The sequence below is a fragment of the Crocodylus porosus genome, unplaced genomic scaffold, assembly GCF_001723895.1.
Source record: "Crocodylus porosus isolate Cpor-Errol unplaced genomic scaffold, CroPor_comp1, whole genome shotgun sequence".
Lineage (NCBI taxonomy): Eukaryota > Metazoa > Chordata > Crocodylia > Crocodylidae > Crocodylus > Crocodylus porosus.
The window spans coordinates 30,146,795-30,163,891 of NW_017728931.1; the positions used below are offsets into that span (position 1 = coordinate 30,146,795).

General features: G+C 40.4%; 1 protein-coding gene across 1 annotated transcript in view; it reads left to right on the top strand.

The window, feature by feature from the left end:
* The window catches only part of RERGL (RERG like), an 11,962-nt gene extending 1,724 nt beyond the window's left edge, over positions 1–10,238 (top strand). The window contains exons 3-5 of the mRNA XM_019544484.1: positions 3,189–3,262; positions 6,853–7,001; positions 9,526–10,238. Coding sequence (XP_019400029.1) covers positions 3,189–3,262; positions 6,853–7,001; positions 9,526–9,808 — 506 coding nt within the window. The 3' untranslated portion in view covers positions 9,809–10,238. The remainder of the gene's footprint in view (positions 1–3,188; positions 3,263–6,852; positions 7,002–9,525) is intronic.
* Positions 10,239–17,097: the final 6,859 nt, after the last annotated feature.

A 17,097-nucleotide genomic window follows, 5' to 3' on the forward strand; every position in this document is an offset into this window, starting at 1 on the left:
AGCAAAGAGTAGAAGACAATATTTACAGTTTTGTAAAACATGTATAGAACAGGTAGGCCAACTAATGTAGCAATGAAATAAAGAGTTAAAAAAAGACAGAGATAAAGAAAGTTAACTTGATCAAAAGTGCTGGATAGGTTGCTGTACGCTTCAGTCACAGAAGGACAATTTACTTTCTTCAAGTCATTTGGTTCTGCGTTCTCTATGGTTTCCGTCTGGAGCTTTCAATATAATCTTTCATCAGAAAACATTGATTAATTGAACCCAATGTTTTTGAAGCTCACTAATGTTGATGGGACTTTCATTAGGACATAGTTCCTGGTTAAACCAGAGAAACACCCATGCTAGAGTACAGAATAGCGTGATCATCAGGATGCTCTTCTATAATGTAAGGAAATAGACAGTAGGGCTGTGCAAAATTTCACTGGCCATTTCATTTCAATGCAGTTTCAACTCATTTCGAGGTCCAAACAGCAAAATCAAAACAAAACAAAGGGCTTCAAAACAGCCTTGAAACAAAACGAGGCTAGTCAAAACATTTCGAAAGTCGAAACTTTTTGACCATAGTGCTGGGGATGGAAGTAAGCCCGATCCAGCTGGGCTGACTCCCTGCCCCCATCTGATCCAGCACTGGGGATAGGGAGCCAGTCCAGCCAGGATATAGCAAAACACTGAAACAGTTGAAATAGCCTCACTGTTTTGATGAAACAAAACAGAACAGCTGTTTCAAATCGAAATGAAATTCAAAACGAAACACTGTTCCTTTGAAACCTTGAAACTCAAGGCAAAATGGAACAGTGCTGTTTTGTACAGCACTAATGGACAATACAAGGAGTTGAAGCTGGGTCAATTCCATCTTAAGAAGTACTCCTAATTACTGGGCTTTTGTGAGGTCTGCCTCTGCTTTTCCTGAAAGAGCTTTGAAATGTCTGTCATCCTGACATGGATTGAATTTCTCTGTTTTTGATCTTAACTTTTCATTGGATGAGACAAAGTCTTCCTATCCACTGCCATTTTTTTGTAGACCCTATTAGCAGACCTCTTGTTCCAAAGAGCACTCTAAAGGAAAATGAATAAGTGGCCTTAAGTGACTTGTCTTCTCCAAAGTTCTTATTGAAGACTTTGAGAAAACAGCATGCATTAGGAGGGAGATTTTGAGAGACACAATGAACGAATACTTACCCAGTTCCACTGACTTTTTGCTATTACAGTAGCACTCCGGTGATGGACGAGGACTTGCACACTGTGCAAGCACAGATTGCAGAGCGTACAGTCTTTTAAAACCAGATCATATTTTTTTTTTTGCAAAGGAACTATAGAATGTTCTTCAGGGGACATTTACATTTTAAAAGCCTTGTGTATTTGTAAACAGAAGCTTGCCCTGTGCAAATACTGCTTGAAAATAATTGTTGGCCCCCTTTTAGGGCAACTAATGGGATCACAATACTAAATCAACAAAACGGCCCACAATATTTTATTGGAATCAAAAAGAGGATAAGTTTTGAAACTTTTGTGTTCCTATTACGTTTTTTAATTAAAGTTTTGATAGCAGTACAGGTTTGATTTTTGTAGTTTGCCAACCTAAATACTCAGCCAAGGGTCTTGAAGTGGTGAAATGTAAACTACTTAAGACATGGCATGTGAGGCTGCAGCTCTTCCTAAGGACTAATTTGGCCATGGAGACTTAGGTAATTTACACACATTCTCTGGAATGTGTGCGGTGGTGGTGGTGGTGGGGGATGCTTTTATTAGAGCGGCTCCAAGAGCCACTTTAATTAAAACACTTGGAGCATCTCTTGTATTAGCACCCCTGCTCTTCAAAACAGAGGCGGGGGGCGCTTCATCTAAAACTTGTTGAACGAGTTCTATATAAAGCACCCCTGCCACCATTTTGAAGCACAGGGATGTGATATACAAGATGCAGGAGGCTGCTGGAGTACAGTAGTTGTCACAGTCCAGCAGACTTGATTAATTGAGCCTGCTCTGATGCACTGGAATTAGTGCATCAGAGCAGCCTCCCTGCTTGTGAATAGGTACCCTTAGTCTCACCTAGGCTCCTTCTAGCCTTGTAATTTTTCATGCTTTTAACATTGCTGGTACCACTGGTTCAGCACTAGATCGAGTACTAACTACTGTACAAATACAAAGCTCAGGGTGTAAGCATTGCACCTAATAGTAAGTATCATTTTTTTTTTTGCATATAACACACCTTTTCTCCGAAAACCCAGCTGCTGGGAACTTGAGTGCACAATATATGAGAAGAAATACGGTAATGGCAGTTTCTGTTGCTTAAGGTTCAGCCAGGTTAAAGCAAAAGTAGTCTGTGTGTGGTCCACAGGGAGCAGAACAATGAGCAGGCTTAGCTCTCTTGCTACTGCTACTCAGTTACTACAAGGAAAGTTCTTTCCATCTTCATTATGCCTTTGAAAAAACAACATGAATATATTATTCTGGGGTGTATTATATGTGAGAAAATATGGTATCTGTGAGGTAAGCACCGAAGCACAGACTGGTACAATACTTGACTTTATAAGTACAAAGCGATATGGTCTGTGTGACAGAAGCTCATATCAACACAACGTGTAATACTACATATAATTAACCTGGATTAAAATATATATAAACTTTGTATATGGTTTCTCATATGTGATGTACAATCTGAAACAGCAAAGATAAAGGGAACATTAACATTTAATTTTTCAAATGTTCTTTTCCTCTTCCCTTCACTCAGTCGGCACCTGCTCCCATCAAATCAGCAGTTATGATGTCAGATCCCCTAAAAAATTTAGAGTAGTTATGAAAGGACTTTGGAAAATTCCATAATACGTATAATTCAGAAACACTAGCCGGGCATCCTCTTTCCTGCTTCCTATTCCAAAAGACAAGTACTACGTTGTGCAAACTTTCTTGCACATCAGAACACTGACTGGAGTACCACAGTGGAATGGAGCCTGGCCAGCCATTAGCTGAGGGACACCATTAAAGATTGGATAATTCACTAGGTGCATAACAATGGTGTGGGTTTACTTCTCAATAAAAATTTAAGTGCTACCAGTGGTTTGTTGGACCTGCAGGTTACACCAGTATTGCAAATCTTATGGTTCTCCACTGATACCACAATGGTTTCAACCCTGGTTTTTGCCATGCTTGATCATGCTGATACTCATTTTATGCCATGTGTTTTGTAGAATGCATCTATACTAAACACCTGTGTCTGGATGGGAGACAAACGCATCTGGAAATTTATGACCCTTGTTCACAGGTAAACATAACAGAGCCAAGTGATTCTTAACAGTTATTTCTTGAGGAGTGGAGTGGCTGAGAAAATGTAATTCACCATTAGTAATGGAAATGGGATGCAGAAATTCCTCTAATAATGGATATGTAGCTCCCAGAACACACTGTTCAGAGCACTATCCAGCTTAAGAGAATGCACCCTCCATTGTATTTTCTTGTCAGCATGTTAGTATTTTGGCATATTATATGAATGGGAACTCAAACTGGCAAATTATAAAGTAAAATTCAATATGAAGTGGTTTTTTGTTTTTTTTTGTTTTTTTTTTTACTATAGAGGAGCAAAATGGATTACAGGAGTTTGTATAGTGTCCCCAAGTCTCTACTGAAGGGTTAATATATTGTTTATTTTTCAAATTGAAATAGTCAATGGGCGGTTTCTGATAATTGATGCCTTATTAGTGCAGATCAGATCTGAGGATACTAGTAATGCAGGCATCCCCTTTATTGGGCTTTATTCTGACTGAATAAAACACCTCTGAGTTGGGTATTTGTAGTCACTTTGTTCTGTTCTCTGTTTATGGTTAATACAAATATCTAAAAATAATATATGGTGATGGGGTGGTATACACACCTTCACAAACAAGCCAACTCAGTCCCAGCTGTATTATGTGCCTCTGTGGACTTGCCCTGTCCTAAATATACTGTTTATTATACAGACCCAGAATGATATCATCAAGGGTATGTGGGCTAGAGTCAAGAATCTGTAGTCAGACAACACAGAAGAAAGAGAGGGGTAGAGAGGTCTATTTCCTCCTACCCTTCTCAAATCCCATATGGAATCTAAGTGAATATTAATATATGTGCAAACTAGATATTAGTAAAGCTTGACATTACCTTTTCTGCTGCTGCTGTGGAGGTGCATGCCTTCTCTCTCAGGTCAGTGGGAACCAGAAGAAGCCACAGTAACTTGTCTCCGTTGGCTTCCTGTTGTTCAGGAGCTGGAGAAAAGCAACTTGCCACTCACAAGTAGACATGGGACCGCTAAACAAATAGCCTCAGTGTCCTGTGGCTCCCTGAGTCCATGTACATCTAGAAATGCAACTGTTGCCCATGATTCAGGCGGACATCACGGTTTGGGGAATTTCTGCTCTTCTGAGCATTGTGGAGTCCCTTATATCTTGGCTCCCTCATATGTCAAGTTTGGTAACATTTTTCTAAAAGTGGGTGCCTTCCCAACTTGGACAGAACTAGCAGAAACTCATTCACTTGGACATCTTTTGGTGAGAAACTTTTTTGATCCTTTAAGATCTGAGCTGCACACACAACTAAATTAAACTTTGCCAAAGAAGGGAAACTTGCCCAAAAATTGTATTGGTGAAGTCACCCTGGTGAAAGGTTGTAGTAAAGGCAAATCTACAGTAGTCAGAGCCTCTCTGATTACCATTTCAGTTAGACATAGGTCAACTGGATTTTCTATAAATAACAGTGATTAATATATCAGGAACCTAGAGAATTACGTACATTGTGGCTTCCACTAGCTTCAGCATTGACAATGATTTTGCTGAACTGTTGGAACCACAGAACAATGAACCAGCTTGTCTTACTAGATTTGAGAAACACAGCATTTCTATAATCAATTGGAAAAAAGGTCAGTTTTATATTACCCTGAGTATGGGTGTACAGTTGTATTATTTCCATTTAATTGCTTCAGTAACAAAATTGGGACTGCACAGCTTACAGGTGTATGCAGTTGTAAGAGGGCTAAGGCCTAAAGATCTGGAGCCAAATATATCTTCTGTGTATGACATCTACTCTGTTCCTTCATAGATTGACATCTTTAAACTATTCAATATGGAAAGCAACAACACTATCCTTTTTAACCTTATACCTATACTGTGACAGGTCATTATAGGGAGCAGCACCAAGAAAACATACCTTGCCTACTTTCTCCCAGTCTGACACATACTACAGGCCAAAGGAAATGTAACTTGGTCACTATTAGGGATGTACTGGGCATGAGCACACCTAAGCCTAAGAGCTATTTGGGACATAGGGGAAAAAGTGGTTACTTTTCCTTTCTTTCAGCATTGGGTACATAGGGAGGGGGGCAAGTGGGAGGATGGCAGGGGGGATGTTTTCAGGGCAGCACTCTCAAATATCCTGATATGTGAGAGACATGCCCTGGCTATCGGGTATGTTGCTGCTCTCTTCCTGTAGAGCACTTTCAGCACTTGTGAAAAGGCCATTCTATTTTGCTCAATAGAAGCAAAGAGAAGAAGGCCTTATTTATTTTGTTAAATCATCTGAGGACTTCCTCCCACCTATGTCACAAATAGCTTCTTTTTATTATCCTCAGCACAATTGGCACTAGTCTTTTCTACTTAAATATCACATTGGTGGTGTGTTGACTTCCTTTGATGCCTTCGTGTTTTGAATTCACTTTACCTTTTCTCCATTTAGGTTTTCCTTTCTACCCTGGCTTTCACTCCCACTATACTGTACTCACTACCCTGCATTAATTAACTAACTGTCCCTTGCTACCCACCTCTCCCCTCCTCCCAAATGTACATTCTTATCTACTGAAGGGCAAATCTATTTTCCAAGGCTTTAGGGAAGTTAAGGGAGAAAGTTAGGGTAAGAAAATAAAAGATTTATTAAACTATTTTCTTTTCTATGTTTTAATTTTTTACTCCAGAAAGAAAAATGTTGCTCTATAGTATAGCAAATGACTGTCTGAGATCTGAGTTTGGGAATAACTGGACTTCTTCTTGTGCTTGAAAATGGCATAGGAGACATTCAGCTAAAACCCCTCTCAGGTTGTATGATTTGGCTGATTGGTGCCAGACAATGCTTTGGAATTTTTGGGGTATTTTTTAAATAATACTGAAAATAAATTGTTTATTTAGCTCAGTTTTGCCATCCACATTAGCACAGATGTGTTTTTACAGCTGATTTCTATAAATCAGATCCAGCAGCAGTTTTCCAGTAGAAAAGGGCTAAAGAGGCTTAAGTCCCCCTCACTAATATTTGGGCATCTGTGTCAGTCTTGACAGAGCCAGCTACAGCTTGACAGACTTTCCTCTTTATACTCTTGGATGAATACTTACGGACTTGGACACTACCAAGAAAGTATATAGAGGAAATGAGGTGGGAACAAGAAGCTTATCAAACAACAGTTGGCAAATTCACTATATTAAGATGACTAGAAAACATATTTGTAAAATCTAAACAAATACTTATGGCCAAAATATCATTCTCACTCACTTTGATGTAGATTTAGAGTGACTCCTCTACAGTCAGTGGAGCAGAGTTGAGCCATAAAACTTTTCTAATGATTGAACCTCCAGAAGTGTTCAGTGTTCACTGGAACACTGTTAATATATTCATTAGGAAAGTCATCTGCAGTGACATTCATATATTAGTTGTACTGCAGAAACTCTTGTGAGCTTTTGGGAGCCCCAGAGCCTTGTGCATTATAATCTGTAACAGCACATAGGTTTGTTAAAGTAAAAGACTTTCACTTTACAGATCTATTTTTAAATATATATTCACAGAGAGAATCTGACAACAATAACTGTGTCTTTCCATTACCATATGCACTTTCTTACCTTTCAGCCCCGAAAAGGAAAGTTGTCCCTCACCAATGAATTGCACTGGGCTGATGGATTTGTCATAGTTTATGACATCAGTGACAGAACTTCATTTGCATTTGCAAAGGCATTGCTGTACAGGATACGAGAGTCTCCTGTAGGAGCCTTTAAAAAGTAAGTGGCATTGTGATTGTGACTGTTATGTCTCATTTTAACCCACAAAAAGATAAGTCTGCCTGCAAGCTTCAGGCATCCTAGCAACAATTAATATTAAAGTCTGCATGATAGAAACACCCCAGCAATAATCAATTCAGCAGCCAAATGAAATCCATTCCACTTCACTCAAATCCAAGGCAATTCAAGTTTTTCATTCTTGTTTCACATGTGAACCATACTTTTATACTAGATATCATTTAAAAGTAAAACAAAACAAAATAAAAATACTTCATCGACCAAGATTAGATGCTGAAACTTAGTTTCTCTTATTACTAGTGTCATTGCTGTAACAAGTACCTACTGATCTAGTAAGAAAATGCTAGTATAACACAACTGGGGAGAATCTGGCATTAGAAATTCATCTTAGCCTATGTTCATGGAAGTAACACCAACTCAATTTGCTTCCTAGAGCAAATGGTTTTAACTAGATTACTAGCATGTGGTAGGAATTAATTAATTAATTTAGAAAGGTGTCTCTTGTGATATTTCCAATATTTAGCATACAATGCATGTACAATTGACCCAGGAAAACACAACCTGAGGAGTATCTTGTATAAATAAAGTGTGACTTGTCAACACTGCCTGCTGTAGTTTCTTATACTAGATTTCTCATGATTGAATCGTTTTAGCAAGAGACTTGGAACTGAGATTCCTGGATTTTCCAGTAATACACAGACATTGTGATGTTAGGCTTGTTTTTTTAATTTAGTTACATTTGACAGGTGACGAAACAATGTCCACCTTATTCCGTCATTTGAAAACCAGGTGCACTTGTACATATGATGCTATTACTATGTACACATGATGAAAATGTCACTGTGGCTTAATGGTGTCACACTGTACATGTGCAAGAATGTGGGGGGTTTAAAATGAGTTTGCAACATTGGAAATGAAACTACATCCCAATGCAGTTTAGTTTACAATGTTGCAAATTGCAATGATGCAGTTGTCAGCTTGCTCCTGGCCGCTGGAGAGGTGGGCAGGTTCTGCAGAAAAAAAGGATCAGGCTTCTCACTGCTTCTGCCTTTAGCAGATTCCTTCAGCTGGCAGAACACCTGAAGCCACCCAGGAATGGGCTGGCTTACCCCTGGGGCAGTGTAGGAAGGTGGCAGGAGGGCAGCTGGAGAAAGTGGCAGAGACAGTGCAGGGGCACTGGAAGCCCAGGCGGGTTGCTAGCTGGCTAGGTGCTGCCCTAACTCAGAGGTACCTAATCCAATGCTTCCCTGAGCCTGTCTGGGCTTCCTGCACCCTCAGCACTGTCCCCGCCACTGTCCCTCACCACCAGCACACCCAGCTCTGCCCTCCTGCCACCTCCCTGCACTGCCCCAGGGGCAAGCTGAGTGTGCTGGCAGCCAGAGAAGGTAGCAGGAATGGTGTATGGGGTTCTGGAAGCCCAGACAGACTTGGAAAAGCATTGCATCAGGCATCTGTGAGCTGGGGCAGCATCTGGCTAGCAAGCATCCTGCCCAGGCTTCTAGCACCCCATGCACCATCCCTGCTGCTTCCTCTGGCTGCCAACAAACCCAGCCACCCTCCTGCTGCCTTTTTGCACTGCCCCAGAGGTAAGCCAGCCCATTCCCAGGCAACTCCAGGTGTCCTGCCAGCTGCAGGAGCCTGCTGAAGGCAGAAGCAGTGAGGTGCCTGACCCTTAAATTTTTGGAGAAGCCTGCTCTCCTTTCCTGTGGCCAGGGGTTGAGCTGTCAGTGGATTGAGTGGCCCCGAGCTGTACTCCCTCCCCCCACCTCAAGTCCTTCCCTCCACAGTCATGGCATCCCCTGGGGCCATTCAGGTGGGCTGCTAGCAGTCCAGGTGCTGCCCCAGCTCGGGGTTGGGGAAGAGTTGGATTGGACCAGGTGCTGCCTCTGAGTTAGGACAGCACCCAGCCTACTAGCAACCCACCCAGTTGGCCCTGGGGGGGGGTGCTGCTGCCACGTAGGGAAGGACTGGGGCATCCCACAACTCGGGGGGGCCACTCAGCCCAGTGGCAGCTCATCCCCCTCGGCAGCTGGCAGGCTCTGGCTCCGACAAAAAAAAAGGATTGGACCCCTCACCGTAATATAACGGAAAAATTGAAATGGTGGTTTTCAATTAAAAACCCATTGTTTCAATTTAGGAGGCATAGAATAAAATCCTGGCCTATCACATATACAAGCAACCCAGGAGTTAACAATGTATTCTCTTAAACTTGCTCTAGCTCCTGAGTCTGTGTATTTTCTCTCTTTCAATATATGAACTATTTACTTAAATTTTCTTTTCAGACTTACTAAAAAAGCAATTATAATACTGAGAATTTATTTCCCTATTAGAGATGTTGGGAGCCATAACTGATTGTAAAGTACTTTGAGAATCTAATTGTCATTCTGGGGAATAACATAAAGTTAAAAGAAAGTTTTATGGTCTATCTGTGTTTTATTTGCATGAATAATAGATAAAACCAGACAACACAGTATTTTTGAAGGCTTTTCTCTAACCTTGATTTCAGAGTGGTAGAGTCACCCGTGTTCCTCGTTGGTAATAAACAGGATCTATGTCATATGAGAGAAGTTGGCTGGAACGAAGGACAAAAGCTGGCAATGGAAAACAAATGCCAGTTCTGTGAACTGTCTGCAGCAGAGCATTATCAGGAGGTGACAACAATGTTCACAAAAGCCCTGAGAAACATTACCACAAACTTCAAAGTCAAAGAGAAGAGATGCTTGAGTGGGTCAAAGTCAATGGCCAAACTGATCAACAGTATGTTTGGGAAAAGGAGGAAGTCTGTGTAATAGATAGCCATATGAGACAGTCTTATGAGAACCAGGCTACAAGAACACACTGAAGCACTGCAACAGTAGACCAGACACAGTGCTTTGATTCATCCAGTGCATTTAAAAGGTCCCTATATGAAGGGATGATACATGATAGTAGACTCCAAAGATAAGAAGCAATGTAATCCAGCGAACAGGGTACTATTGTAGGACTCAAGGCCTGGGTTTTATTTCCAGCTCTCCTACTGATGTGCTGTGGCATTAGTACAGTAATTTCACCTCTGAGCTACTGCTTCCAATACTTTGTCTCATCTATATAAATTATGGGCTCTTGGCAGGAGGGGCTTCTCTTACTTTATATTTATGTAGTGCTTATCAACATCAGTGCCTTCATTTTGGCTGGAGCTTCTGGGTTATTACCTGTCAGCTCTGCATTCCTGAGGGAGCCCTGGCACCCAGCTTGCTGAACTTACAAAGGACTTCTCCCCGCCCCCCACACCTCATCTACCCAGAACTAAGCAGAAGAAAAGTTTAATAGGCATCTCGGGGCATATATTTCCTGGTCCTAGTATAGGAGGCCTGTTTAAATGTGATTGACTAAAACTTGGTTGCTGGGTTAGGGAACGCTGAGGCAAGAGACTGAGTCAGAGGGGGTATGGGCAACATTTGAACAATGGTTTAGGGTTCATCACAGTATCCAGTCTGTTGGACCTCTGACCACAAGTGCTGTCATACTTTCCCTAGGATGACTGGTGGAAGTCCTCCCCACAAAGTTTATGAACACTTCAAGTAATCCCCTTAACTGGTAAAAGACTACAGGAAGATCTGAAAGTCATGCTAAGTTGAGGCTTATTCACAACAAGTAAAGTACAAAACACTGATGCTAACTTCACAGTGCAAGCATAGCTAGGCCACCTGAGAAGAAACAATGTGGTATCCCTTCAAGTATATCTTCTATATTCATAATAATTTCAAGCTGGCTCCTAGGTGTCTGGTTATGCCTTAAAACTTCATGTTTTTCCTGGTTATTAATCAGTTTCATGAGATATTCCAAACCGGATAACCCCTTGTCACTGAAAAAGGTAATTCATTTAAATTGGAACTATTTATATAAACAGGATTTTCCCTGTCAGTTATGGCTTGGGACCCTCTTGATTTACATAATTAAAAGAATGCTTTGAAGAGACTGAACTAAGGGTATAAGAAAGCTGTAAAAGCAGCAAACAGCGTGCTTCAAGAGGGAGAAATCTCTCTGACACCATCCGCTGTTGTTCTTGAGAAGCTGGGATAAACAGACAGTCTCTTTCCATCACCTGCTTAACCTTCAATGATCATGCTAGGAACTTTGCCTGTCAACAAAACGTCCGAGTGCTTTGAAGTGGTGAGATCCCAGATCTCTCTCTCTCCGCATAGCTTTCTGAACCTGAATTTTATTTATTCCCTAAATACTCAAGTGAACCAGGGTAATATTGTGATAGTCTCTGTTTGTTTTTCCTTGCATGGATATTATCCATATACTTGGCAATAAATAACTTTTATAATCAAACTGGTGGTAACTAGATGTATTTTTCTTTCTCTACTTCCCCATTTGCTCTGCAGCAACACTTCTTTTACCTAAGCCAAAGTTCCCCGTGAAGCCCATAAATACTGTGGGGTCCACTTATCAAGAGGCTACCACTACTAGGACAGTTAGGGCAAAAGATTGGGATGTGCTGAGTTTGACACACATAAGGGAATCAGCTGATTGACCCAGTTTGGCTCAGACATGCCCCAATGAACTGAATGCTGGCCCATGAGGGTGTCAGCTGGACGCCCAGCCTGATTCAGAGGTAGTCTGTTCACTTGTATCTGACTGCATTTTATTGTTGCCCAGATAAACTGATTCCTGGCATATGAGGGTGTTAGCTTGTACATGCTGATCAATCTGGCCGTGTCAGGCATGTCATGTTAATCTGCATATGCATTTGACTGATCTGGTGGTTGGGGGAACCCAGCCCCCACTGAACTGAGTCCTGCAAGATAGCACCATTGGGGGTGAAGACTTGCATAAGGAAGAAATATAGCTCTGTATAGAAACATAAGAAATACAAGCAGCACATTGATAAAAGTTACAAGAGACCCTAGAAGTGTACTTCTAATAAACGAGCACACCCCAAAGTGCTGGGCAAGTCTGGTAACAGGGTGCTGGTGTAACATAAATCATACTTTTTCCCTAATAAATTCAGACTTCCAGTGCCCTGCTGAATAGTAGTTGAACTTCAGAATTGCTGGGTATCTGTAATATAAAACAGATACAAAATATTGCTATTATCCAATACTGTATTGTAATTAGGGGAAGAAACCTGCCTCCAAAAGTACTGAAACACCTAAACATGTTTTACTGTCTGTGTCCCAATGCCTGACTTTCAAGCCTTTTTCAGCCTGTAAAGGTACTAGAAAATCGGGAAGCAGATAAATGGGGTCAAGATATTTATCTTATTCCAGTATTACTGCTAGAATGTGATAGGAGGAAACTTGTTGCTGCATCACCTCAACCCTCATGCTGGTCTTTTGCATGCTATCATTTTCTCCTAAGTTTCCCCTGTTCCCTCTTCTCCAAAAAAGTGTATAAAAATTTGCCAGGATACACTTATTTAGAGATAGAATCTTCATAGTTCTATGGATAAGGAAAACCAAGTACCACTGAGGTTTTGACTTAGATTGAAGGTCATATTTTCAATGAGATTTGTGCTCATAATGTACAAAGAGGTGTTTTTGGAAAAAAAAAAAAATATCACACGAGGGTTCTAAATCCCACCCATCACTATAGTAATAAAATGCCTTCGTAAGCATTTTGAGATGCTCAGATCATATTACAGGGGTATCTTACCAACACCTGTCAGATGTTGAATGTTAAACAACTGGGTTTAACTAGTTAAGCAACTGACAAACCTTATTATGTGCTCAAGTATCAAAATATGGCTGTAGGTAGCCAAGTTGAAAAAAGTTTTGTACAAATACAGAGAAGGAAAAAATAAAAGTAGTATGAAGGTAACTGACTCTCTTCCACATAGATTCCATAAGACAGTGGGGTACAGTTTTCAAAAAACTGTGTCATGGCTTAACTTCGCTCTCATTGAAGTCTCCCAAACTGAAAAACAGACCAACATTGACTGTTAGGGAGAATCCAGAAAGGTAGAATTAGCAAAGCTGCGTAACTAATTCCCTTATTTTAAGGAGGAAATGTAAAGAAAAAAAAAGAAAAATTACATACACATTTTCATGTACTGAAGAGTATACTCTGACCAAAACAATTCATTTTATATGGATGAAGTTTTCTTTCTAACATTACAAACCATAGAATATATTTATCAAAATGTTGGCAGGCACTGCACTAATTTACACCTACACAGCCTCTATCCTAACATATCCAGGGTAATGTACTTAAGGGCATGCTATTAGAATTAGTGAAGCTTAATTTTAAAAGCACAAATATATTCAATTAGACTAAATGATGCACTCAAGACCTTCCCAGATTACTAGTGGACTAATTTTCTGTTTATTTGTGTGTCTATGGCTTGCTAACTCTGGAATTTACAGAGTTTAAAACTGTATTTGTATTTACTGTTCTAGTATTAAGATGGCCTTGGATGTTACACAATACATGTGTTTGCACTTTTGGAAAAAAAGTGTAAGGAATTTTTTAATACTCGATGCGATAAAAAGTGATGCTTCCTGCTCCTGCAGCCTGCAGTTTCAAATTTGATCTAGATAATCCAAAAGCTAGACACTTTACCTTAGTATTTTTCTGGATAATTTTCTTTTTGCTTTTTCTGAGAAGTACTGAGGCATGGTATGAATGTGCTCCCTTCCCAGTGGCTTCTTAATAAATTTCTTCTTTTGTTTGCTTTGCAGTTTACGCAAGTGTTTTATATAGTCCAGCTAAAGAGAGCCTCTACCTGTTTTTCCTACCTATGCTAAAGAATCATGCATATTCTTCTGGACGCAAGCTGCTTCAATTCTGGCCTGAGCATTTCTCTTCTTTAAGTCCAGACACAACCACATTTGCAAACTGCTGAGAACTGAAGGAGTTGAGAACACACAGGATGACACTCTTCTCTGGTGTACCTCAAATACTAGTTTTGTGTCAATAGGCAGGACCAAATTGCAAAGAAACTTGAGAGATTTGAACTGCAGGGGTGCAGACAATGAAGGGAGGTTCAGTCAGTACAGTATCCTATACTAGTGGTGCCTAATCTTGTAGCTCTGCAGGCTGGACAAGTAGTGTGGAGAGTGAAGGGGGTGGGTCTGTAGGTTTAACGCTGTGCACCAGCCTAATCCTTGTGTGCTCAGATCTGGATGCAAAGTGACTCCATGTGCTGGCCTGATCTAGCATACAAGGCCATATTATCTGGACCATGGGGCCTCATGGTAACTAATGCTGCTATAGAGGCCCTGCTACCAAGTTTCAGGACCCATGGGGAGTCTCACAGGCTGCATGACACAAGTCTGAGCTGGATTTGTCCCATGGGCCAGAGGGTGATAATCACTTCCCTACACCCATGAAGAAGAAAAACAGAAGATACGAAACAGGTATATATAAAAAATGGCAACCACAGCATTTAAGTGCAGACAATGGAAGGACAGAATGATGCATCTGAGTTTAACCAAACAGTTAGGCAAGGAAGATGATCTGCAATTTTTTTATTTATTTTTTTTTTAAAAACAGACAGTCTCTAGAGATTAAAAATCTCTGCAGCTTTTGCGTACCACAATAAACCTGCACCATGTAAACCCATGTAGTCTCCACTACCAGGAGGAGAGACTAAGGAATATAGAAAGGCCCTAAACGGGGCATACAGCTACATACTGTATATGATTTCTAGTTTGTGATAGATGCTTCCTTCTTAATTGAAGATGAATGGTAAACAATGAAATGCTGATAAATTGCTTTTTAGGGTTTACTTTCAACAAACCTAGGGCACGCAAGCTTGTTTATATCTCATGTGGAGGCCACTGCTCATCATGCTTCCCATTCTTTGCTAAGATTTCCTTCTAGGAAAGAGCCTGCCCTTTCTCTGCCTCTCCTCTTCAGTGCTTGACTCTAAAGTATAGGCAGTGGAAATCTTGAAAGTGGTGTACAGAAGGGCGGGAAGTCAGAAACAGATGCTGCTGCTGGCTGATCTGTGCTGGCAGCCTGTAGTGACCCCAAGTTCCAAGCAAGTTTCTGGGGGAAGAGGGGGCAGGTTAGGAGACGAGGGCCAGGAGTTAATAGGCTCAGAAGAGTTGCCAGAATTAGGCTATGTGGTACCACAGCCACTGCACTTAAGGATTTTCAAGATAGGTAGTTAGCAGGTATAGGCTCCTGGCTGGCCCCAAGTAACCACACCCAAAGCTGATGAACATCTGGGCAACTTCTATCACCTCCTCTCTCTCAAGCCATACCCTCCTTTTTTTAAAAAAGGAGGAAAAAAAACAAACAAACAAAAAAAACAAACCACAGCTTTTTTCATTTGCATTCCTGAAACTACTGATTTATTCAGCAAGATGGATACCAACTTGGCACACTATTACAATATTTGTTAATCATTTTCCATTAGAGATAAGATATAAACATGGAATTTAGATGACTAAGCAGAACTCTTAGGAGAAAAAAAAATAATTAAAAAAAAAATCTTTAAGCAAAAGGTTAAAAATCATCCAACTAGAATATTGCTTTCTACTGACATTCTCAAGTCCAATTCTATACTAGTTAGGTTCCTCTTTGATCCTTTAAAACTTGGCCCAAAATATACATTTTTGCCAGCTTTGTTGTGCTGGCTAGAGGTGTGAAAAGCCAGTACAGCTGTGCTAGCAAACTACACTCACATCTGGATACAGCTTTGTTCAGAACACTTTGGTACCTGGTCCAGGTCAGGTGCAAAGTGCCACTCCAGGCGCTACTACATAACATTACTTTTATTTAATTGGGTGCCAGGTGTTGGTGTAGTGCTGGCACTACCCTTGCTGCTGTACTTACTATGTCAACAGAAGATGTCTTCTGTGGGAAGGACTTCTGTCATTCAGCCTTTGTACAGCTGACAGTAAGTCTTCCCTGCCATTAATTGCAGCACCACAAGGGGGCCCTGCTACCATAGCTCTGCTGGCAAAGCTGTAGCATCAGCAGCCCCATAATACAGACAAGCATTTGGGAACTCAAGCAAACCAGACAACATGACAAAGCTAAAAGGCACAGGAAGTCTGACCTATTTGTGCGTTTAAAAGAAGACTTCTCATACCTGTTTCAGCAAGCAATACAGAAACGCTATTCCATTTTTCTAGAATAACTGGCAAACCTTCTGGCGATTGAAAAGTAAACCCCATTATAAACATGAAATGACAGACTTCTCTCTCTCTTGCCTTCTGCAACTGTGAACTTCCAATGGGAGGAAGTGAAAAGGGGCATCTATCTGCTGTCATTTGGAAGCTGCACTATTAGCTTAAAAAGTGCAAGCCATTTGTTTAGGAGCCTAAGTATGTCTTTATGAATCTGACTGTGGACTCATATGGTTTCAAAACTTGACATTATACTTTTTACCTCCAAGATGAATTTAAGGGCCAGTGTTATAAATTCATGAGGATTTCTTCCAGGATTGATATTATGCGACACACTAAAGCTATTCTGGGTAAGAAGTTATTTTTAAACAGACATTATTCTCCCTAGAAAGAGAGAGACAGCAAGTTTTTGTCTACCACTAATTGCCTTACAAAGTAAATCAAGTCCCTATGATTAGATGATTAATATCTGACTTGAGACATATCCCTATATTTTGACATGACTGAGGAGCCATTTAAAGCTAAATTTATTTCTTAAAGATTGTTCAGAGCACAGATATCTATCTGATGTTTCTGAACTTTGAGAGAAGTTTCTGTAAAAGCCTGCAATCAGATAGAGGGAAGTGTGTGCTATAAATAAGGCAAGTAGATAATGCTGTTTCTATTCAGAAAAGAAACAGCATCACATAATTCCATATTGTTCATAGTCTTTCTTAAAAATAATATTAAAGCAGATATCTAAACAGTGAAGCTTTAAAAAATGGGTTCTGTACTGTTTAAATCAAATTAATAGTTCATTTTTATTAGGTCAAATTTTAAAATGTCCTTCACAATTTTGTGCAAATGCATTTGATAAACCTTTAGGTGAATTGCCTCCCATGAGATACTTTAAAGATGCTGTGATCTTCTTAAAGTTTTATATCCTTTAGCTGAGTGCCTTTTAAAGATAATAGGCTGCTTAATGAGGAGAGAAGTGTCAGCTTCACTGTTTGCAACAGCACCCTCTTGTGGTC